The sequence below is a fragment of the Oncorhynchus gorbuscha genome, linkage group LG01 (genome assembly GCF_021184085.1).
Source record: "Oncorhynchus gorbuscha isolate QuinsamMale2020 ecotype Even-year linkage group LG01, OgorEven_v1.0, whole genome shotgun sequence".
In the NCBI taxonomy this organism is placed as follows: domain Eukaryota; kingdom Metazoa; phylum Chordata; class Actinopteri; order Salmoniformes; family Salmonidae; genus Oncorhynchus; species Oncorhynchus gorbuscha.
In genome coordinates, this window is record NC_060173.1 from 63,001,335 (window position 1) to 63,026,867 (window position 25,533).

Below are 25,533 nucleotides of genomic sequence, written 5' to 3' on the forward strand. Positions count from 1 at the left end.
GTTAAATCTAGACTTGGTTTCCTCTATTGTAATCACTCCTCTTTCACCCCGCTGCCAAACTAACCCTGATTCAGATGACCATCCTACTTCGGAGTATATGCTAGATTACGGAGACATAATTTATAGATCGACAGGTAAGGGTGCTCTTGAGCGGCTAGATGTTATTTACCATTCGGCCATCAGATTTGGCACCAATGCTCCTTACAGGACACATCAACGCACTCCTCTGGGACGGCAAGGTAGCCTAGTGGTTAGAGCATTGGACTAGTAACCGGAAGGTCGCAAGTTCTAACCTCTGAGCTGACAAGGTACAAATCTGTCGTTCTGCCCCTGAACAGGTAGTTAACCCACTGTTCCTAGGCCGTCATTGTAAATAAGAATTTGTTCTTAACTGACTTGCCTAGTAAAATAAAGGTAAAAAAAAACGGTAATCTCTGTATTTCCGTTGCAAGACCCACTGGTTGATGCTTATTTATAAAACTCTTAGGCCTCACTCCCCCCTATCTGAGATATGTACTGCAGCCCTCATCCTCCACATACAACACCCGTTCTGCCAGTCACATTTTGTTAAAGGTCCCCAAAGTGCACACATCCCTGGGTCGTTCCTATTTTCAGTTCTCTGCAGCTAGGGACTGGAACGAGCTGCAACAAACACTCAAACTGGACAGTTTTATCTCAGTCTCTTCATTCAAAAGACTCAATCATGGACACTCTTAGTGACAGTTGTGGCTGCTTTGTGTGATGTATTGTTGTCTCTACCTTCTTGCCCTTTGTGCTGTTGTCTGTGCACAATAATGGTTGTACCATTATTTGTGCTGCTACCATGTTTGTTGTTATGTTGTGTTGCTACCATGCTGTGTTGTCATGTGTTGCTGCCTTGCTATGTTATGGTCTTAGGTCTCTCTTTATGTAGTGTTGAGTTCTCTCTCTTGCTGTGATGTGTGTGTTGTCCTATATTTATACTGCATTTATTTTATTTTTTAAGGCCTTTTGCCTTTTGGTAGGCAGTCATTGTAAATAAGAATTTGTTCTTAACTGACTTGTCTAGTTAAATAAAGGTTAAATAAAATAAAAAAATACTAAACTTTTCGAAATGCCAAGATGCCCCCCCCTCCCTTCAGCAAATATGATGAGAAATTAACTTTGCTCCTCCCTTCCTATGGTTAGAAACTTGAACAGGAAGTACTCGTGCCTGACTGAGGGACCTTACAGGTTTGTGTGGGGTATAGAGATGAAGTAGTCTTTCAAAAAGCATGTTAAATACTATTATTGCACACAGAGTCCATGCAACTTATTATGTGACTTGTGAAGGACATTTTTACTCCTGAACTTATTTAGGCTTGCCATAACAAAGGGGTTGAATACTTATTGACTCAAGACATTTTAGCTTTTAATTTTTAAATTAATTTTTAACCCTTTCTAAAAACATAATTCAAAATTAACATGGGGTATTGTGTGTAGGCCAGTGACACAATCTCAATTTAATCCATTTTATTAAATTCAGGCTGTAACAGAACAAAATGTGACAAAAGGTCAATGGGTGTGAATACTTTAAGGTACTGAGGAAATATCTAAACATGAATTCAATTGCCTGTATATAGCACAGGAACCACTGACTCGACTTACCAGCAGGTGTCTTGAAACTCTTTACTTGTTAGGACAGCATGAGGTCTCCTAAATATGTGTTGACTAGGTGGAACTCTTATGACTAAAAAGCCTTTCATGCATAACTTTCATTATTACACGAGTAAAAAATTTATTCTAAGCACAACCAATTTTCTACTCGGAGACGCTTTGTGGATACGGCCCCAGATCTGCGATGGATCTTTTTAAATTAATGTTCATACTGGTTACAACCAGTGTGGTAGTCTTTAAAAATAATTTTTTAGCAAAAGCTTTTCAAGTACTGCTGACAAATAATGCATTCTGATTATTGCATAGATTGTAATGGCCACCTGTGATATTTGTAAAAAACTTTTTTGAAGGTTGTACTGATTATAATGATTATAATGAGCCAATGCTAAGCTATTTGACAGTTGTGTGGCACCATGTTTGTTGACATTATACAATGCATTCTGGGTGTCACGTAAACGTCTGTCAGACCAAAGATGTTATAATGAGGTGAAGGGTAAATTTCCGGAAGTGAATAAAGGGAACTGAATGATCATAGACGACAAACCCCCTTCAACATGCATACAGCAAACAGACCAAACTCATCTTGTCTCCTCTTATCATCTTTGTTTTGACCACAAAATACAAACACGGCGACCCACACAAACTACCCATTATTATACTTTGATTTTTAGAAGGTGTTTTCCTCAATTATTTTGATCATTGGTGAGCTCACGTGAGATGTGATGAAATATAAATAGTAATTGCTATTAGCCAATTCATATTGTGGTTTCAGACGGCTGAGAGTTATCTAAATATGATGATTGTGTTACGTCAATCTTTCCTCAGTTAGCACTAGGACTAATGTAGCCTACATTTTCCGGTTTGGATGATTGTGTGCTGTTGCTACTTCTGTGAGTGTCTGAACATTGCATCCAAAAATAAACTGGTCACATTGTGGACGTAACTTTGTAAATGCTGACTGTAGAGTCAATCAAAACTGGAAGTTCTAAATATGTATTCTAATCACACCGGTTTTAGCGTACGCTGTTTTAGCGTACGCTGCAGGGACCATTATAGAATGGTCACACCCATTTGTTGGTACGTGTTTAAAAGGTTAAAATTAGTATTTCTTTTTTTTTCTTCTAGGTTTTGGATTTTTCCACGTTTTTTTCTGGTTTCCCTCCAGTTATATCACACTTTAATATAAAAACAACATTGGATTTTCTGTGTTAATAACAATGCATAAAATTAGATTTTGAGTGTAGTTACCGTTAATTCAGTGTGCATGCACCATTTGGTTAGCGGTGTTTCTGTAGCGCAGTAAGCGTACATGTAATGGAGTTTGCAAATAAAATGCTTACTTGTGGTGCCTCTGGACAGTGAAAAACGAATAAGTTAACCTTTATTTATTGTAATTTCCATTAGTTTGTAGTAGTTATCTAAGTGTTGAGTTAGATTACATATATACCTCAATTGTTATTTCAAATAATTTGGGTGTTTCCACAGCAATTGCTAGCTAGCGAACAGACCTTCCAACTTTATTTGTTGTTACTTCTAAGGTTGGAACCAAAATGCAGTACCTCCAGCAAGCAGCGAGGCAAGAACAATTCATCTGCCAGCTCAGGGACAAGTTACACAATGTAACTGCATTGCGGGACTTTGAAACTTGATATGCTTGTATAATTTAAAACATGTACAAATAAAAGGCAATGTATGGTTTTAAATTGTCTTTAAGGTTTATTTATTTGAGCTGTTAATGAATATTCCTTTAGAGTTAATATTAGGAAGGTGTACTCAGTGTAAATGAACAATTACAGCATTAACATGCCTATAAATATATACCTGTGTAAAGCATTAAGAATTGGCACTGATTATAAAAAAATGTATACCCATTTTTATAGTGGGAGTGTAACCACATTACTGCATGGCCTTGCCCCTCTGCATCCTTTATCTTCCAGGCCTTTTCTCCAATCTGGACTTCCTTCCTTTCTCTATAGCGACGCTTTTTTTCAGCAGTACTAAAACCCATAATGAACAACTATTGCAAATGAGTAAATGGATTCTGATGTAACAGATTTGACTTTTACACTGCATCAAGTCTTATTGGACATAGCTGGGAATTGATTGATGTTCATTATTATAGACCTGCTGGATGTAAAAACATTTGGGCAATTCTATGGTAACAGAGTGACACTGAGACTCACATTTTCACTTTAAAATGTATTCCAAGGAAAACCATTGATTGCAAAGTTTAACAAACCATACACCTATATGCAGGTCTACTTTGAAAAATTGCCACTGAAATTTTTACTAAAACACATATACTTGAGCTTAGCCGTGGGAAGTAGGGGTGCTGAATCATGAAGAAAATGATTTACACTTTTTCTCCTCACAAAAGTTGTGCACTGGGCCTTTACTAGTCCTATTTTAGCGGACCAATATAGTTTTGTTGAGTGGTATGGATGTTTTTGAGTAGAGAGATCCACAGTAGCTACTGTAATTGAAACTGCTATGGCAGTGCTATGGCAGTGTCTGCTATGGCAGGTGGGAAGGTGCAAGTTACCTGAATGTCTTGTATTGCATTTATATTGCATTGGCTTTTGAATAGAATTGACATGAGTGGGAAATTTTTGTATTTTTTCATTCTTAGTAAATTTAATCTCAATGTTAATCTCAAAGTGCACCAAAGACTCCAGCCACCCTAGTCGTAGACTGTTCTCTCTGCTACCGCATGGCAAGTGGTACCGGAGCGCCAAGTTTAGATCCAAGAGGCTTCAAAACAGCTTCTACCCCTAATCCATAAGACTCCTGAACATCTAATCAAAATGGATACCGACTATTTGCATTGACCCCTCTTTTACACCGCTGCTACTCTCTGTTATCTATGCATAGTCACTTTAATAACTCTAGCTTCATATCACCTCAATTACCTTGACTAATTGGTGCCCCCGCACACTGACTCTGTACCGGTACCCCCTGTATATAGTCTCGCTATTGTTATTTTATTTCTGCTCTATAAACTACTTTTAACTTTTATTTCTTATTCTTGTATTTTTTTAACTGCATTGTTGGTTAGGAGCTTGTAAGTAAGCATTTCACGTAATGTCTACACCTGTTGTATTCGGAACATGTAAAATTAAAAAGGAGAGCCGCACACTCTTGGAGCTCAGATGCAATAATTAAATAACCAATGTTTCGACAGACAAGTTGTCTTCATCAGGGTATAATGACAAACACTGTGGGGTGACTAGTTCATATAGTGTCAAGGACACACAGGTGTCTGTAATCATGGCCGGGTGTGGCCTGTATTCGGTACATGTGGCCAATATAATTTTATTTGATATTGATGCATTTAGCCGTTAAATAATTGCATTATTTTGCGGGGAGGGGCTACTAGGGTTCCCCTCCCTAATGTCCTCAAATCCTAGCAATGTCCCTGACACAGGTTACTGCACTTTGCAACAAATGGTTGTGTATTTGTAATTTCTCATGGATAGATGCACGTAACAAAGGGTGGTAATTGTAACGATTGTCAACAGACTGATGGATGCGACGACTAGCGAGGAACTTTGTTGCGGTGCAGAGATTTTTTTAGTCACTGAACATTTGGACATATCACGATTATAAAAAGATTTCAAACTTCAAAATTTCATAAAGGAAGGGAACATTTTGCCCATACTTTGGCTGACAGTTTTTGTTTAGGGGGTGGGGACTTTGCTAGTCTCGTTAGCATCTTTTCTCATACATCTCTCCAAGAACCTAATCTAACATTTGACGCAATTGTGCAAGGTTTTAGTTCTGTTTTAGTTTTCCTGTTTCTCCGGTTTTGCACAAATAAAATTTGATTGATTGTTAGATTGATTAATTAAATATTGACTTATAAGAGACCCTCCTTTTTCAGCTCTTCCCCTTTGCTTCTTCCCTGTGCTAACCCCTTAATCTGAGGACAGCCAGGCAGGCCGTCACTAACAAGCCAATGCTAAATGCTAGCTGACAGGACAGCAGCCAAAGCCTGGGCTCCCCGCATGTGCTAATCTGAGGGCTTTAACTAGAACACACGGCACTGAGAAAGAGAGCAGAGAGCAGGGCCGGCCAGCCTGATCTGCAACAAGACACAAATAGTCTGTCACAGACACACACCAATACTCAGTCACAGACAGACGGATGCAAAACCATATTGAAAAATCCATACACACACGCCCAAAACACACACCACACATTCAGACAGAGGATTTCACAGACAGATTGAGATAGAGAGATGTGCTTATGTGAGGCCAAGACTGGGAACCAGAGAGGAGAATCAGCAAGGAAACCATGACAACCAGACAACCAGCCTCAGCAACCAACCCAGCATTTCTCAGACCCAAACAGACAGTAAGCCTTTTCAGGGTTAATATGTGTGTAAGACAGGGTCTTAAAGACTGAGTGTGTGTGTGTGTGTGTGTGTGTGTGTGTGTGTGTGTGTGTGTGTGTGTGTGTGTGTGTGTGTGTGTGTGTGTGTGTGTGTGTGTGTGTGTGTGTGTGTGTGTGTGTGTGTGTGTGTGTGTGTGTGTGTGTGTGTGTGTGTGTGTGTGTACAGGGGGTCTTAAAAGGCATTAACACCACTGCCAAGTGCACAGATATTTAACATTGGATGTCCACACTGCCAACATATACCAGCTACTAGGAACTAGCAGCAACTGGCACACAGACACACACCAAGAGAAATGCCAGCAAGGACTGAAAACTGGTTCTTAAATGGCACACACACTATACACACACACAAAGAAATACCAGCGACTACCTTACTGGCTGTATCAAACACACACACCAACTGATTGGCAGTCTCAAACACACAGATTGCGGGACAGTCACTCCTGCCATATATTATTGAGACAACAAAGTGTGCTCCTAAATAAATGTAGCAATTCATGTCCCCAGAGAATGGAAAGGCAAAACGCTGTGACTGCCTCACAAATGGCACCCTATTCCCTATTTAGAGCACAACTTTTGACCAGATCCCAGTGCACTCTTTAGGGTATCGGGTGCCAATCGGGACACAGATAATGTATGTGTTTACCATTCTCTCTGCTGTGTCCAAAGAAAGCTCCCGTAAAATTCCAAATAAAAACCAGGCAATAACTGATCAACAACACTCCACAGCACAGTGTGTGTGTTTTGTAAAATGAATCGTAAGCTTCTTCTCGTTCGTTTCTTATTCGCCTCGCTTTAGAAGAGGTGAGACAAACACAGGCTGTGGATGCGCTGAGTTAGGGCCCAAATAGAACACAATGGGGTTTGACAGCGACCAAGCCTCCGCAACACATGCACACTCTAAACAACAACAACATAAAACACATACAAGCACGTGAAACATTGTGATTTCAAAGGACCCAAATATTTCAGACGTCATTGAAGATATGTGAACTTATGGGTTCTCAAATACATATTCCAAGGAAAACCATTGATTGCAAAGTTTAACAAACCATACACCTATATTAAGGTCTACTTTGAAAAATTGCCACTGAAAATTTTACTAAAACACATATACTTGAGCTTAGCCGTGGGAAGTAGGGGTGCTGAATCATGAAGAAAATGATTTACACTTTTTCTCCTCACAAAAGTTGTGCACTGGGCCTTTACTAGTCCTATTTTAGCGGACCAATATAGTTTTGTTGAGTGTTATGGATGTTTTTGAGTAGAGAGATCCACAGTAGCTACTGTAATTGAAACTGCTATGGCAGTGCTATGGCAGTGTCTGCCATGGCAGGTGGGGAGGTGCAAGTTACCTGAATGTCTTGTATTGCATTTATATTGCATTGGCTTTTGAATAGAATTGACATGAGTGGGACATTTTTGTATTTTTTCAAATACACCCACACAAACCCACATACACCCATTCACAGACACACATTAACCCACCTCTAACTCCTCCTATGACCTTCACCCATAAGGATGTACATATTAAGAGGAAGGGTATAAGGGGGGAGGAGTGATAAAATAATGAAGAAAATGATCAATAAAGTGCTCTAAGTAATAACCTCCAATCCACTAGTCAGTGGCATCCCAAATGGGACCCTCTTCCCTATATAGTGCACTATATAGGGAAGTGGGTGCCATTTGGGACAAAGCCAGTCAGAACTGACGAGCAAGACCACTTCACGCCCCAAGATTCTTCTCCCTACTACTCTTTCCACCATCATTAATCTGGGAGAATCATTGGCTACATAAAATCACTCTAATCGATACTATCCCGCAGAGACCTTGTCTGATTTAACACACCACTGTGTTGCTGTATGAATCCCGACTGTGAAAAGAGAGGGATTGAGGGAGGGAAGAGGGTGTAACAGTCAATGACAGAGACCTTGGTTATGTAATATCTGATGAAGTGGCAGACAGGGCGAGGGGGGCTCATTCACTGTCAGATTCACTGAGAAACATGCAGGGAGGCCCAAGCATGAGAGTTCAGGACAGTAGTGCGTGTATGTGAGTTTGTGTGTGAAGCAGCATAACAATGGCCTTGAAGTGACAAGTTAAAGGAGAGAGCAGTTCAGGGCTGTTTCTGTGTCTGTGCTCAAAGCAAAGGGCCTCGTTCATAAACATTGAGTACGTCCAAAATATGCGTGAGCCACTTTTCACGCAAAACTTGGAATTTATAAAAACCTAAGCTTGAAGTGAGAATGTGCTTATCCTCCTGCAAACTTTAGACCATGTGTATGCACAGTTCCTAGTGATTGAAGTATTGCATTGCAATTAAGACAAAAGCAGCCTAGCCTTGTGCAGGAATATATGGTGACTCATATTCATAAAAATAAAAAAGTTAGCTAAATATAATAGCAAGATGGAATTCCTCACCTTTTCTGGCTGTGATGGTTTCACACTCACAAAATAGCCTATAGGCCTACAAAAGTTAAGATATAGGACAAATGGTAGCCTCTCTCATTTAATTGGACCCACTTCACAGTAGTAAATAGATCAGCTATTTCAAGTATTTTTCTCTATGCGATAAGAAGTGCAGTTGAATGGCAGAACAGACGGTTCACCTTTTCCATTGACGTTTGAAGGCTACGTCTGAACACTAATGTCAAATTTCTCAATTCGACTGGTGAGTAAAAGGACAGGCGCTGTTATGCATGTAAAGATCTTCTCTCATTTACATAACACACACTCAGTCATCTGTTCCAGCAATGCACTCGCGTTGCGGCAAGCAGGTTGGAATGCACATACACACACAGGTGCATGCACAAACAAAGCACACAGCTGCTTATTCATCCGTGTGTGTTTGTAGTGTATGTGAATGTGTGTGGGTTTTGTGTGAGAGTATCAGTGTAGTGTGTGAATATAGTGTGTATATATAGTCATCTAGATATAGTCAGTGCAAGATAGGGTCCTTGCAGATTGTCCGGGCAACCATTTAATTAACTATTTAGCAGTCTTACGGTTTGGGGGTAGGAGCTGCCTCGGAGCCTGTTGGTCTGAGAGCCAATGCTCCGGTACTGTTTGCTGGTAGCAGAGTGAACAATCTATGGCTTGGGCAATAGTTTGCAAGTGCTACCACATGCGTTGGAGCCGGAGTAGTTCGATTCAATCTTCGTCCAGTATTGACGCTTTGCCTGCTTGATGTTTCATCGGAGGGCATAGCGGGATTCCTTATAAGCTTCTGGGTTGAAAGCGGCAGCTCTTCCCTTTAGCTCAGTGCAGATGTTGCCTGTTATCCATGGCGTCTGGTTGGGGTACTACGTACAGTCACTGTGGGGACAATGTCATCAATGCACTTATTGATGAAGCCAGTGACTGACGTGGTGTACTCCTCAATGCAATCGGAAGAATCCCGGAACATATTCCAGCCTGTGCTGGCAACGCAGTCCTGTAGCTTAGCATCTGCTTCATCTGACCACTTTCTTAATGACCAAGTCACTGGTGCTTCCTGCTTTAGTTGTTGCTTGTTAGCAGGAGGATATAATTATGGTAAGATCTGCCAAATGGAGGGCGAGGGAGAGCTTTGTACACGTCTCTGGGTATAGATTAAAGGTGGTCTAAAGTTTTTTCCCACTGGTTGCACATTTGACATGCTGGTAGAAATTTGGTAAAATGGATGAGTTTCCCTGCATTAATGTACCCGGCCACTAGGAGCGCTGCCTCTGGATGAGCGTTTTCCTGTTTGCTTATGTTTGTTAACAGCTCATTGAGTGTGTTCTTAGTTCCAGCATTGGTTTGAAGTGGTATAGAGACAGCTACAAAAAAACTATTGGTAAATAGTGCGGTCTATAGCTTACCATGAGAAACTATCTCAGGCGAGCAAAACCTTGAGACTTCCTTAAAATTTTGTGCACCAGCTGTTGTTTACAAATATACATAGACGGCCACCCTTTGTCTTATCAGAAGCTGCTGTTCTATCCTGCCGAAAAAGCTTAACCCGCCAGCTGTATGTTATTCATGTGCAAGATAGGGTCCGTGCAGAATCTGGTTCCTCTAGGTTTCTTCCTAGGTTCCTGCCTTTCTAGAGAGTTTTTCATAGCCACTGTGCTTCTACATCTGTATTGCTTGCTGTTTGGGGTTTTAGGCTGGATTCTGTATAGCACTGTGACATCAGCTGATGTAAAAATGGCTTTATAAATACAGTACATTTGATTGAGTTGACTGACTACATGGAGTCACACTATATCTCTCTCTCTAACTCACACACACACAGGAGTGAAGATCACTGTCGCAATTGCCCTAGGTAGGGCTGTTGCGATGACTGTATTACCGCCACACCGGCAGTTATGACCTCAGTCAAATTCCATGTGACCGTTGAGTCACAGTAATCTCATCCTATGCGCTCTGCACTTGAATGCCGCTGATGCGTTAGTAGTACCCAACTCGCTGACGACTCCCAGATCGCAAATGGCCTGGTTCTCAGCCCTCTCTTGTCCCACATCAATGCAAATGCGATCGAAAATAACACGTATTACCAAAACAGCGTCATGCTTTTGACGCTCACCGTTCAGCTCCATTGTGTGACCTCACTGTGATAGAAGTTCAACAAAAAGTTGAAACGGAATGGAAAACATGGTTGTTGTGGATTTTGTTTCAAAGCCAAAGCGCTTTCTAAGATGATCAATTCAAAGCATTTGAGACGTTGCATGTAGAACACACAAACGCATATTAGAGCTTATGCATACGCATAACCCTATATACAGTATGAGCCCAAGGCCAAAAAAAAGCCTGAGTTAAAATAATGATTATGCCGTTATAAAATGCGTAGCCTAATAGCCTACTGCATATACGTATGGCAAAAACATATATATATATATTTTTTTAAGATGCTTTGGTACATAATTGGTTTAGCCTAAACTCTAGTAATTTCCTTTGTGTGGACTGTGTTATTATGCATTCTGAATGGAATGGTTGCCTTATGCTACACTCCAAACGTATCTAGGAGTCTGTGAAAGAACATATAGGCCTATTGTACCGTGACAGGTAGCCTAGAGGCTAAGAGCATTGGGCCAGTAACTGAAAGGTCGCTAGTTTGAACCCCAGAGGCGACTAGGTGAACAATCTGTTGATGTGCCCTAGTCGCTCTGGATAACAGCGTCTGCTAAATGACTAAAATGTCAAATGTCTTGTGCAGGGTGGCTTACAGAGTATAGCAAGAGGCTGCTCCACAAACAGTGTTTGATGAGTGTAGTGAAATATGCCCCGAAATGTCTACATGCAATCCTGTGTGACAACAGAGTTTTGATGGTTGCCACTAAAAAGAGAAGGATCTCATCTTTCTACTGCCAATATATTTCTCAGTTGCTAATATTAAGCACATTGCTCTGCTGTGAAACCGGACTAGCCTACCCGGCATGATCGAAAAAGGAACCACGGGAAAGCGCAGCCTCCAATCACTATTCGAGTGCATGAGGATTACTTTTTTCCCCTGCCCACTTGATAATAGCCCATTCTAAATCACAAACTAATTTCACATACACTAACTATAGTGAATGAAGAAATGTGGACATCGCTTCAAATTAGTGGATACACCTATTTCAACCACACCCGTTGCCGACAGGTGTGTAAAAGCACACAGCCATGCAATCTCCATAGACAAACACTGTCAGTAGAAAGGCCTTACTGAAGACCTCAGTGACTTTCAACGTGGCACCGTCATAGGATGCCACCTTTCCAACAAGTGCTAGAACTGCCCCGGTCAACTCTAATTGCAATTATTGTGAAGTGGAAACGTCTAGGAGCAACAATGGCTCAACCGCAAAGTGGTAGACCACACAAGCTCACAGAACAGGAAAGCTGAGTGTCCTCGGTTGCAACACTCACTACAGAGTTCCAAACTGCCTCCGGAAGCAATTCCAGCACAAGACCTGTTTGTCGGGAGATTCATGAAATGGGTGTCCATGGCTGAGCAGCCTCACACAAGCCTAAGATCAGCATGCACAACACCAAGAGTCAGCTGGAGTAATGTAAAGCTTGTCACTGTTGAAATCAGTGGTAACGCGTGCACTGGAGTGATGAACCATCTGGCAGTCCGACAGACTAATCTGGGTTTGGTGGATGCCAGAAGAACGATACCTGCGGAGGAAGAATAATGATGTGGGTCTGTTTTTCATGGTTCGGTTGACTTGGCCCCTTAGTTCCAGTGAAGGGAAATCTTATCACTACAGCATACAATGACATTCTAGATGATTCTGTGCTTTCAACTTTGGGGAAGGCCCTTTGCTATTTCAACATGACAATGCCCCGTGAGTTCCATACAGAAATGGTTTGTCGAGATCGGTGTAGAAGAACTTGACTGGCCTGCACAGAGCCCTGAACTCAACCCCATCGAACACCTTTGGGATGAATTGGAATGCCGACTGCAAACCAGGCCCAATCTCCCCACATCAGTGCCCAACCTACTAATGCTCTTGTGGCTGAATGGAAGTAAGTCTATTCAGCAATGTTCCAACATTGAGTAAAAATCCTTCCCAGAATATTGGAGGTTCACTACTTCACAGGAGAGCCTTCTGGAACATGTGAACTTCCACGTGTCTTAATAACAAATGTGTATGACATGTGTAAATATGAATATAATTGTTAAATTACAAGCCTAGGTGGTTAAGCCACAGAAAAAGTAAGCAACCTCCCCACTAGTCATGATTGGCTGAGATAATGAGTGGGCTGGACATGTCGAGAAAGTTCAGATTGCTCTTCCATATAGAAGGCTTCTGTATATTTGAGCTGGTCAGTCTGTGTTGGTAATCCTGTCGTATGTAGTTTTTAAAACAAATATGTTTTGTGTAGAGGAGTGTTGATCTTTGAAAATCACTGGAATTAGAGTATGATGGCTAAAGAGATTGAGAAAACACCTGTCTCCAGATTACATCTTCAAACTAAGGGCAACCATGGCATGTCATCCGTGACAGGGAGACGCGTCCATCATGCTTGATGATAGTCTAACTAGCTACATTTTCTAAAATTACACGTTTCTAATTTTGACAGAAAGGGGTTCCATTTCAAGCTAAAGTTTACTTTTAGCTAGCTAGCTAACGTCACCTGGCTGGCTCCCTAGCTAACGTTATGTGTATGCTGTTATTATTCGTATCCCAGAGCCGTTTTCTGGATTAGTTAGAGCCTAATGTTACCTAGCTGGCTGGCTGGCTCCCGAGCTGTTATTATTCCTTATTATTATTCATATATCAGAGCCGTTTGCATTGCTAGTTAAAGCCTAATATTAGCTAGCTAACGTTGAACCTGGTTGGTTAGCTCCCAGCAGATTCATGCAGGGTAGTAACGACATGATTTGGCACCATGTTCATTGTTGTTTAACTAGCTAATTTTAGCTGGCTGGCTCGCTAGGTAATCTTACATGACGTGCATGATCTTACATATTGTTTACCTAGCTAGGTTCATTGTGTACGCAACTAACCATTTTGGGTGCATTCGGAAATTCAGTCTGAGTATGCCAGAGTGCAGAATAACTGCTGAATTTACAAACGCAAATCACCCGTTGAATATGGCCGGTGTCAGTAAACGTCGGAAAAAAAGTGTAATGAAATTGTTGCCAGCAGAGCTGGTAAGGCTGTTTTCATGTTATCCATAGGTAAACAAATCATCAGCCAGAGTGTCAAGTGTGTGCTCTGAACGCCTCGAGAGCGAAACGAGATGTGTGGGGCTAAAGCTTAACCTGTTTAGGACTGGGGTTCTGCTAGCGGACGCCAAATTCAAAACAACACAAATCTCAAAATTAAAATTCCTCAAGCATACAAGTATTTTACACCATTTTAAAGATAACATTCTCGTTAATCCAGCCACCGTGTCTGATTTCAAAAAGGATTTACAGCGAAAGCACCACAAACGATTAAGTTAGGTCACCACCAATCCAGCCATTTTTTCCAGCCAAATACAGGAGTCACAAAAAGCAGAAATAGAGATAAAATGAATCACGAACCTTTGATGATCTTCATCAGATGACACTCATAGGACACATGTATGTTTTGTTTGAAAGTTCAAATTTATATAAAACAATCTGAGTTTACACTGGCACGTTACGTTCAGTAGTTCTAAAACATGCGGTGATATTGCAGAGAGCCACATCAATTTACACAAATACTCATAATAAACATTGATAAAAGATACGACTATTATACATGGAACTTTAGATACACTTCTCCTTAATGCAACCGCTGTGTCAGAGTTCAAAAAAACTTTTCAGAGAAAGAAAATCATGCAATAATCTGAGTACAGCCTTTAGACAACAAAGCAGCCAAAAAGATACCCGCCAAATTGGGTAGTCAACATTACTCAGAAATAGGATTTTAAATATTCATTTACCTTTGATGATCTTCATCAGAATGCACTCCCAAGAATCACAGTTCCACCATAAAAAATGTATTTGTTCGATAATGTCCATCAGTTATGTCCAAATATCTTCTTTTGTGAGGGCGTTTGGTAAAAAAATCCAAAAGCGCGTTCAGGTCGCGCTGAACGTCGGACGAAAAGTTCAAAAAGTTCCGTTACAGCCCGTAGAAACATGCCAACCAAAGTATGGAATGTTTTTAACATAAAACTTAATTAACCTCTTGGTCCTACCTGGCACGCAGGTGTCCCATCTAGACACCTGGAAATGCAAATGCGCTACGCTAAATGCTAATAGTACTAGTTAAAACTCAAACGTTCATTAAAATACACATGCAGGGTATTGAATTAAAGCTACACTCGTTGTGAATCCAGGCAACAAGTCAGATTTTTAAAATGCTTTTCAGCGAAAGCATGAGAAGCTATTATCTGATAGCATGTAACACCCCAAAAGACCCGCAGGGGACGTAAACAAAATAATTAGCATAGTTGTCGCTACACAAACCGCACAAATAAAATATAAAACATTCATTACCTTTGACCATCTTCTTTGTTGGCACTCCTAGATGTCCCATAATCACTATTGGGTCTTTTTTTCGATTAAATCGGTCCATATATAGCCTAGATATCGATCTATGAAGACTGTGTGATAAACGGAAAAAAATAGCGTCTGATAACGTAACGTCATTTTTTTAAATAAAAAAAGTCGACGATAAACTTTCACAAAACACTTCGAAATACTTTTGTAATGCAACTTTAGGTATTAGTAAACGTTAATAAGCGATCAAATTCATCACGAGGCGAAGTATATTCTTTAGCTGTCCGTCTGGAAAAAATGTCCGGGTAATTCTCAACCACAATATCCGGTCGGAGACCGGAGGAAATGCGTTGCCTTGCGTCTGTTTGACCAAGAAACAAAGCCTAGGCAAATGACAAGACTCTAGACAACGTGTGGAAGCTGTAGGTATTGCAACCTCAGACCCATTAAATGTGGTTCACCTTTATCAATGGGTTCAAGTCGCGCATGGATATATATTTCCATTTTCAGTGATCAGATTTTCCTGCTTTTCGATGAAACGAAAGTTCTGTTATAGTCACAGCTGTGATTTAACCAGTTTTATAAACGTCTGAGTGGTTTTTATCCACACATACTAATCATATGCATATACTATATTCCTGGCATGAGTAGCAGGGCGCTGAAATGTTGCGCGATTTTTAACAGAATGTTCGAAAAAGTAGGGGGTAGGATTAACAGGTTAATGTTCCAACCGGACAATTCCTTTGTCTGTACAAATGAAGTGGAACCTTTCACGTGAGCGCGCCAGACCGAGGCTGTGGAACTTTGCCAGACCACTCACTCAAAGAGCCCTTATGAGCTCCTCCTTTAGAGTAGAATCCTCAAAACAGGTTATAAATACTGTTGACATCTAGTGGAAGCCTTGGGAAGTGAAACACAACTAATAATACCCTGTAACTTCAATGGGGGCTGAGGTGAAAAACTACAAACCTCAGATTTCCCACTTCCTGGTTGGATTTGTCTCAGGTTTTCACCTGCCATATGAGTTCTATTATACTCACAGACATCATTCAAACGGTTTTAGAAACTTCAGAGAGGAATAATATCCTTCCTCTCCAATACTAATAATAATATGCATATATTAGCATCTGGGACAGAGTAGGAGGCAGTTCACTCTGGGCACGCTATTCATCCAAATGTGAAAATACTGCCCCCTATCCCAAAAAGGTTAAAATGGTGTGAACGATGCTGAATGGGAGAGCTCTTCACTAAGTACCAAAAGGCAATTTTCTCAAAAGTGAGTTTACAAGTTTATCAGCTTTCAAAGCTGAATGACTTTCCCATTGTTCCTAAAAAAATGCAGTGTATGATATAGCATTTTGTAGCTACGAGTCTCTACTTTTATCCAATGTAAAACAACACTAAATTTTGCTACATAAGACTGATTTGAGCCGGTCGGTCACATATTGTCACTTGATGAGAGAACAGTGTGTGCAGCCTGAGGCAAAAGTCATATCATGCAGCCCATAGGCCTATATGACGATATTCTAAGATTTGCATCATTCACAACTAATGTTGCTACATAACTCTAACTCTAGCATATATGACCTGCTACAAATGTTCACTTTTATGCTCTACATTGCCACTTTATATGCGTACAGCTCTCTGGAACAGGAATAATACCCTATTTTATAAATCTCAGTTAAATTAGATTCTTCTTACGATAAAATGATATAAAATAGTGGCACAGAATACATAACTATATATTGTCGGCTAAATTAACTAGCCTACAGCCTAGACTGCCATTGGAATAGTACATAGCATGATAACATACAGTAGGTTGACTCAGAATATGCTATTCTGTTCTTCTAGGAATTCATTTTCTTCATATAATAAAGTTTTTAGACCTGCATAAAATAAATCATGGATTTATTGAGATGGTGTATATTAAATGGATTTAATATACTTTTTTTATATGTAGATGTTCCAAAGGCGTGCAACAGCAACTTCTATGCGTGGAGGCCTGGAGATGCTAAGTGTGTTTATGTTAATTACTGGTCAATTACTGAGAGACCAGAAGTCATTCACATGACAGTCACCAGCCCTAGCCCTAGGTTCCACCATGGTTCCGGCACTCGAGCACGACAACTGTATCAGTGGCTTCAAAATGGCTTCCATGACTCTGTGGCTTCAGCCCCAATCAGGACGCAGCCAAGCAGGAAGGCAGCATCTATGGATCCTTCAGGCCCCAGTGGATCCTTCAGGCCCCAGAAACCAGAACGGCTAGAGCCGGAATGGCTCTGGTACTCAGGACACAGAAAAGCAATAAACCTGGAGGAGGACCCTCGTGTCTACATGGAGAGCTGGTAAAGAAAGAAAGAGATTGATATCGACAGAGACTGAGAAAGAAAAATAGAGATATGAAGAGGAAAGAGAGAGAGTAAGAAAAAAACGACAGAGAAAGGGAAAGTGGGAGAGTGGTCTGTGATCCCTTGTGGAACGGTGTCATGGGTGTAGCTGTGTATCAATGTACTAGTTTAGTGGTGTATTATTGTAGCCAATTTATCAGTGTGTTTGGTGTAGCACTATAGCAGTGTACTGTAGCAGCCTTGGTCCCCTGTGTACCATGTGAGTGCGTGAGTGAGAGCTGAGGGGACTTTGGCTGTTGCAGGGGATTAGGCCAGGAAGCAGAGCTAGAGCCAGTGCGTGTGTGTGTGTGTGTGTGTGCGAGCGCGCATGCGTGTCCAGCCCTAATCACTTAATGAATAGGAACCAGCTCCATGGCTCAGTGCAGGCCGGCAAGACACCCTAGGCCTCCCTTCCACTCTCTTTTCGATTAATACCTCATAGCTTGGCTGGGACAGTCACCAGAGACAAGATCCTTGGCTGAGCAAAATTGTATCTCACCAGAGACAAGCTAATTGGCTGAACGCAACAGTCAATCTTAACAAACACACGTTCATTGGCTAAACACAACAGTCAATCTCAACAGAGACAAAATCCTTGAACAAATAGTCACCAATCAGAGCATGGGACATTCACCAAAGTCCAACCCATTAGTGAAACCCTGTCGCTATTCTCAGCAGAGACCTGTCAATCCCATTGGACAGAAACCGTCACCTTCCTCATCAAAAACAATCCCATTGGCTGAACCCAGCCCAGTGACCATTTCCCGAGAGAGGAGACAGATTAACAAGGGGTTAAGGTCACAGTTATGAAAATTTAGGACACTAAAGAGGCCTTTCTACTGACTCTGAAAAACACCAAAACAAAGTTGCCCAGGGTCCCTGCTCATCTGCGTGAACGTACGTGCCTTAGGCATGCTACAAGGAGGCATGAAGACTGCAGATGTGGCCAGGGGAATACATTGCAATGTCGCACAATCCCTCCATCAGTGCTCAGACTGTCCGCAATAGGCTGGGAGGCTGGACTGGGGGCTTGTAGACCTGTTGTAAGGCAGGTGTCGCCTATGACGCCTATGGGGACAAACCCACCGTTGCTGGACCAGACAGGACTGGCAAAAAGTGCTGTTCACTGACGAGTCGCGGTTTTGTCTCACCAGGGGTGATGGTCAGATTCGCGTTTATTGTTGAAGAAATGAGCGTTACACCGAGGCCTGTACTCTGGAGAGGGATCGATTTGGAGGTGGAGGGTCTGTCACGGTCTAGGGCGGTGTGTCACAGCATCATCGGACTGAGCTTGTTTTTATTATAGGCAATCTCAACGCTGTGTGTTACAGGGAAGACATACTCTTCCATCATATGGTACCCTTCCTGCAGGCTCATCCGGACATGACCCTCCAGCATGACAGTGCCACCAGCCGTACTGCTCGTTTTGTGCATGATTTCCTGCAAGACAGGAATTTCTGTGTTCTGCCATGGGCAGCGAAGAGCCCAGATCTCAATCCCATTGAACACGTCTGGGACCTGTTGGATCGGAGAGTGAAGGCTAGGGCCATACCCCCCAAAAATGTCCGGGAACTTGCAGGTGCCTTGGTGAAAGGGTGGGGTAACATCTCACAGCAAGAACTGGCAAATCTGATGCAGTCCATGGGGGGGAGATGCACTGCAGTACTTAATGCAGCTGGTGGCCACACCAGATACTGACTGTTACTAGAGGTCGACCGATTAAAATTGGTATGGCCGATTTAATTAGGGCCAATTTCAAGTTTTCATAACAATCTGTAATCAGCATGTTTGGATGCGGATTACATTGCACTCCATGAGGAGACTGCGTGGCAGGCTGACCACGTAATGCGAGTGCAGCAAGGAGCCAAGGTAAGTTGCTAGCTAGCATTAAACTTCTTATAAAAAAACAATCTTAACATAATCACTAGTTAACTACACATGGTTGATGATATTACTAGGGAAACTGTGTCACTTCTCTTGCGTTCTGTGCAAGCAGAGTCAGTGTATATGCAGCAGTTTGGGCCGCCTGACTCATTGCGAACTGTGTGAAGACCATTTCTTCCTAACAAGGACAGTAATTATTTTGACAGAATTTTACATAATTATGACATAACATTGAAGGTTGCGCAATGTAACAGCAACATTTAGACTTATGGATGATCGATAAAATACAGAACGGTTCTGTATTTCACTGAAAGAATAAAACGTATTGTTTTCGAAATGATAGTTTCCGTATTTGACCATATTAATGACCTATGGCTGTATTTCTGTGAATTTATTATATTATGATTAAGTCTATGATTTGATGTTTGATAGAGCAGTCTGCCTGAGCGGTGTTAGGCAGCAGCAGGCTAGTAAGCATTCATTCAAACAGCACTTTCCTGCCTTTGTCAGGAGCTCTTCGCAATGTTTGAAGCACAGCGCTGTTTATGACTTCAAGCCTATCAACTCCCGAGATTAGGCTGGCAATACTAGAGTGCCTATAAGAACATCCAACAGTCAAAGGTATATGAAATACAAATGGTATAGAGAGAAATAGTCCTATAATACCTTCAACCTAAAACTTCTTACCTGGAAATATTGAAGACTCATGTTAAAAGGATCCACCAGCTTTCATATGTTCTCATGTTCTGTAATGGTTTTCCTCCTTTTTGTCTGAAGAGGAGAGGCGAGAAGGAACGGAGTACCAATATGTGGCGTGGTAAGTGTCCATGTCGTTTTTGAATAACAAAAATACAGAACACTATGAAATACAAAAACAATAAACGAATACGTGAAATGACAAAACCGAAACAGTACCGTGTGGTGAAAAACACAGACACGGAAACAAACACCCACAAACAAACAGTGAAACCCAGGCTACCTAAGTATGATTCTCAATCAGAGACAACTAATGACACCTGCCTCTGATTGAGAACCATACCAGGCCGAAACATAGAAATCCCCAAATCATAGAAAAACAAACAGACTGCCCACCCCAACTCACGCCCTGATCATACTAAATAACGACAAAACAAAGGAAATAAAGAACGTGACATGTTCTGAGCAAGGAACTTAAACGTTAGATTTTTTTACATGGCACATATTGCACTTTTACTTTGTTCTCCAATACTGTGTTTTTGCATTATTTAAACCAAACATGTTTCATTATTTATTTGAGACTAAATAGATTTTTATTAATGTATTATATTAAGTTAAAATAAGTGTTCATTCAGTATTGTTGTAATTGTCATTATTACAAATATATATATATATACATACACAAATCGGTATCGGCTTTTTTTGGTCCTCCAATAATCTCTATCGGTATTAGCATTGAAAAATCGTAATCAGTCAACTTCTGACTGTTACTTTTGATTTTGAACCCCCCCCCCTTTTGTTCAGGGACACATTATTCCATTTCTGTTAGTCACATGTCTGTGGAACTTGTTCAGTTTTTGTCTGTTGTTGAATCTTGTTATGGTCATACAAATATTTACACATGTTAAGTTTGCTGAAAATAAACGCAGTTGACAGTAAGAGGACGCTTCTTTTTTTTGCTGAGTTTATATGGCTGGATGGATGCCCCTTAAAAAATAGTCAGGGAATATCCACGTCAGGATATTATAACTGAGGAGTTATGAATGATAAGACTTATTTTATTTCAGCATTTTGGTTGATTTGTTATAGCACATGATGTCAGTGGGACATGGTTCATCTTATCTCATCCTTAGCTTCTGTTTGATGGATATCAAATATGTAACGGTGATTGTATTGTCTTATGCAGTTTGATTCTAGTACTGTACTTGTGGATATGAAACTACTCTCTCACAGTGTATGTGTGTGCGTGCATGCATGCCTATTTGGTATTTGTGTGTGTGTGTGCGTGTGACCTGCACTTTTAACATCTTAGCATGACTCCCACTGAGTTTATATTGAATCATATAGATGTACAACCCAGTCTTCTAATTAAGGCACTAGGCAGGGTTACTTTGTGTTTATACAGATTATTGGTAACCAACTATGTACCAGTGGTCTGCTAGGTGTAAACATAAATAGAGAGTGTGTGTGCATCTCAGCATTTCCATGCTATGGTTGTCTGTCTTTGCACATGTCTGTGTTCCTGTCGATGTGGGTGTAATTCTGCATGTATGCATGTGTTGCATCTTTGCAGCTGGACTATGTGTGTGTATGATGGTGTTTGGTTAGCGTGTGGTGTGTTAGCCCAGGGAAATCCCACTCAGATAAATGATAGTGTGCTGTTGCTCTATTAATTGCCTACCATCTGTAAGCTGTTAGTGTCTTAACAACCGTTCCACAGGTGCATGTTCATTAATTGTTTATGGTTCATTGAACAAGCATGAGAAACAGTGTTTAAACCCTTTACAATGAAGATCTGCAAAGTTATTTGGATTTTTACAAATTATCTTTGAAAGACAGGTTATGTAAACTCAGCAAAAAAAGAAATGTCCCTTTTTCAGGAACCTATGTTGTAGGGTATAGTTGCCCCTATATGCTGATCTTGGGTCAGTTTTGCATTTCCCCTTCCAATGGTAAAGATGTGGATTGGGTGAGGGGAAGCTGATCCTAGATCTGTACATAGGGGAAACCTAACCCAGGAGTCAGAGCATACAGTATCAAGCGTCACAGCAGGACCGGCTGGCCTGGGTAGGAGAAGTGACGCCTAGTGTGGCCGCTTTAGACAACAGATGGACAGAGAAAATCTCTCTCTCTCATTTTTGGGGCAGCGCACAGAGTGTGTTGCATCACTCTCCCCCTCATCTCTGCCGGGTAGGGTCTGTGCCTGCCTTTGGGTCTGTTCCCAGCACCACCGTGCTGTAGCAAGTCACTGACTGCAAAGGACTCTAGCAAACATCCATAGCTACTGTAGGATAAACCCAATGACATCCATATACGTGTATTTCAACGAGACAATAAAACAGAAGCCTTGGTGAAACAAGAAGGCTGCTGGTCATTTATGTCAATCTCTGCAAAATAGACCACCAAAATAGACTTCTGCATAGCCTTTATCTATGACAGGTATAGCCTATACAGACTAAAACTAATGCGTTCTTATATGATCCTTTAACATGCCAGGTATATAGCCTTGATATCCACTCCTATTTGACAACTGAATATAGCCCTTAAAATAAACCGTTGAACAGTTTGCCTCCTTCCAATACCAGTCCTATACGCTGGGCATTCTATGGGAGAGCTCACCATGGACAAATACACAGCCAGGAGAAACGTTGCGTTGCCTACTAAGAATAGATCAAGGTATCAAGGCAGATCAGGATTAGCTCTGCGTTGTGTGTTGAAATCACAGGACACACTGCGAGGCAATAAAGCGGACAAGGAGGGAGCAGGGAACAAGTTCGTTTTAATCTCACACACACACACACACACACACACATTTTCGCTGTGCGAGGACTGGAAACACCCAATCTCGACCAGGGCTTCACAGACAGAACGCATATCAACTGAGCAGCCAGCATCATAAGCGCCCAAATACCCTCTCCTATCCCGCACACTGTTCCAACACAATCGTGTGAGAAGTACTGCGCTCGAAAACAAAAACCCAAATTCGTTTAATAGGGGGACAGATAATTGTCCGCAAACACAATCATCAGCTTTGTCAACCCACCTGACGAAATTAACTCACTGCAGAGAGCGGTCCGACAGCCCAGCCTATGCCATGTTTATGCAATTAGTGAACGCGAGAGAGGTGGATGCCGTTAGGTTATGAGAAAGCTCAACCAACCTGTCTGTCCTTTGCCGAGCGTCTTTTCCAAGCGATACGGTCCCACGTAATTGGCATGTTGAGCACCACTGTTGTCTTTCCCAGACGATGACATTTTGATTGGCGAAAAAAACACTTCGCAAATAAGCGCAGTTGCAGTTATTCCGAGAATAACACACAATCCTCTTGATTTTGGCAGGTCCAGGCGTTCTTTGTTTACTCCACAAACCCACTTGCCTATCCTCCCGTCTCGCTCTGCACTCACTCGGACTCTCTCTCTCTCGCGCTGTTTAGGTACGTAGGATTCTCTCCCCCTTTCCTCTCGGTTTCCTGCAGATGCACGGAGAGTGCTTTAGCCTAGGATCCGAAAATCATTGTTGGTTGAGCCTGCAGTGCCAGTGTTCGCCTGTCGGGATGCTGTAGGTGCGATTGGAACACTCGCTGAAAGTGCAGACAGGGAGGTCCGCAGCATTTTTAGAATGATTGACAGGGAATCCGAACAAACACGCTGCTCGAAAATCCTGCCGCACCACCCACCTTGTTGAAGCAACTTCTATTTGCAACAATAGTTGCAGACATTTTATGAAATCTCAGGGAGACACATTTTTTTCCACAGTTTTCACTTCAGAGTCTCAGACTCTCAGACCAGTATTCCTCTTAAAATGTAAATTGATTAATCATACGGTAGGCTACATTCTGAGTTTCTGGTGTATGGTATTGTCAATGTTTTCCAATATCTGAAAAGTGTAGTAAGCATGGGCCTATAGGTGCTATTGAATGTAATAAATCTACTACCACAGTACCAGCATTACCATTCAGTTCTAATTGAATTTGCCACCCACAATTCCCACATCCCATGAAAATGTACCTCAACAAAGCATCAAGGTCCTCCTTTGAACCCATATAGCCTGGGAACGGTGTTGTGTGTGCATGTCAGCCCTGGGTTTCATTTCACAACCCACTGGTCTAAGACCTGTGACTGTGACCTGGTCCTGTGTCGGCCGACACCCTGAGAGGCGCAGGTGTCAGGGGATGGACGCCTGTCCAATGTCATGCTTTTCAGGTCTGACAGCACATGCACAGACACACTTATGCACAAGCACACAGACAACAGCATGGGATATTAGGGGTCATAAAGGCCATAAATTAACTGAAAGGGGGGGGGGTGAACACTTAACTAACACCTTGTTGAACGTGGGAACACCTGAACGCAGAATTTTTGGGGGGAATACATGTGTGATTGATATACAGTACCAGTCAAACGTTTGGACACACCTACTCATTCAAGGGTTTTTCTTTATTTTTACTGTTTTCAACATTGAAGAATAATAGTGAAGACATCAAAACTATGAAATAACACATATGGAATCATCTAGTAACCAAAAAATAATTAAAGAAATCAAAATATATTTAAGATTTTAAATTCTTCAAAATAGCCACCCTTTGCCTTGATGATAGCTTTGCACACTCTTGGCATTCTCTCAGCCAGCTTCACCTGGAATGCTTTTATAACAGTTTTGAAGGAGTTCCCACATATGCGGAACACTTGTTTGCTTTTTTTCCTTCACTCTGCGGTCCAACTCATCCCAAACCATCTCAATTGGGTTGAGGTTGGGTGATTGTGGAGGCCAGGTCATCTGATGCAGCACTCCATCACTCTCCTTCTTGGTCAAACAGCCCTTAACCATTCTGGAGGTGTTGAGTCATTGTCCTGTTGAAAAACAAATTATAGTCCCACTAAGCGCAAACCAGATGTTGGTTTTGTCGCACTGCTATGCTTTATCTTGGCCAGGTCGCAGTTGTAAATCAGAACTTGTTCTCAGCTGGCCTACCTGGTTAAATAAACCTGTTATGGCTGCATCCCTTTGTTCTCAATTTCCACCTGAAGACATACCCTAATCTAACTGCTTGTAGCTCAGCCCCAGAGGCAATGATATGCATATTCTTGGTATCATTTAAATGGAAACATTTTGAGGTTTGTGGAAATGTTAATTGAATGTAGGAGAATATAACACACTAGATCTGGTGGAAGAAAAGAGAAAGAAAGAGCATACCTTATGTTTTTTATTGTTGTAGTATCATATTTCACATGTACTAGAATAGCCACACAGTCAGATAGGATGCTGGAGATAATGTTGATGGATAACACAAGAGGGCAGCTGTAGGTGTGCAAAGTTTCAGAATGATAACTTCAGGAATGGGTGAGCTACATGACATTTAGCATGAAGTCACCCAGGTGTCCCACACAAGTTGCCCAAATGTACCCAAGTGGCCGAATTGGTGAAATGACCTATACCTATATACAGCAGTGCAAATAACTATATACAACATATCAAAAAGCAATTCTAACACACACACAAAAAAAAATATATTAGAAAATAAATATTTTAAAAAACAGTTACACCCTTTGGAAGTCACAATATTTTGCTGCCTGTGCCATGTCCCATAGCAGTCTCTTTCTGATGTAAAGCAGATGC

The 25,533-nt window shown here is 41.4% G+C and overlaps 1 protein-coding gene across 4 annotated transcripts in view; it reads right to left on the reverse strand.

Moving 5' to 3' along the window:
* Positions 1–23,470, reverse strand: part of brsk2a (BR serine/threonine kinase 2a) — a 545,611-nt gene extending 522,141 nt beyond the window's left edge. For all 4 annotated transcript variants that reach the window (XM_046358089.1, XM_046358080.1, XM_046358106.1 and 1 more), the window contains exon 1: positions 23,078–23,470. In XM_046358089.1, the coding sequence (XP_046214045.1) occupies positions 23,078–23,171 (94 nt within the window). In that variant the 5' untranslated portion in view covers positions 23,172–23,470. The remainder of the gene's footprint in view (positions 1–23,077) is intronic.
* Between the last annotated feature and the right edge of the window lie 2,063 nt (positions 23,471–25,533).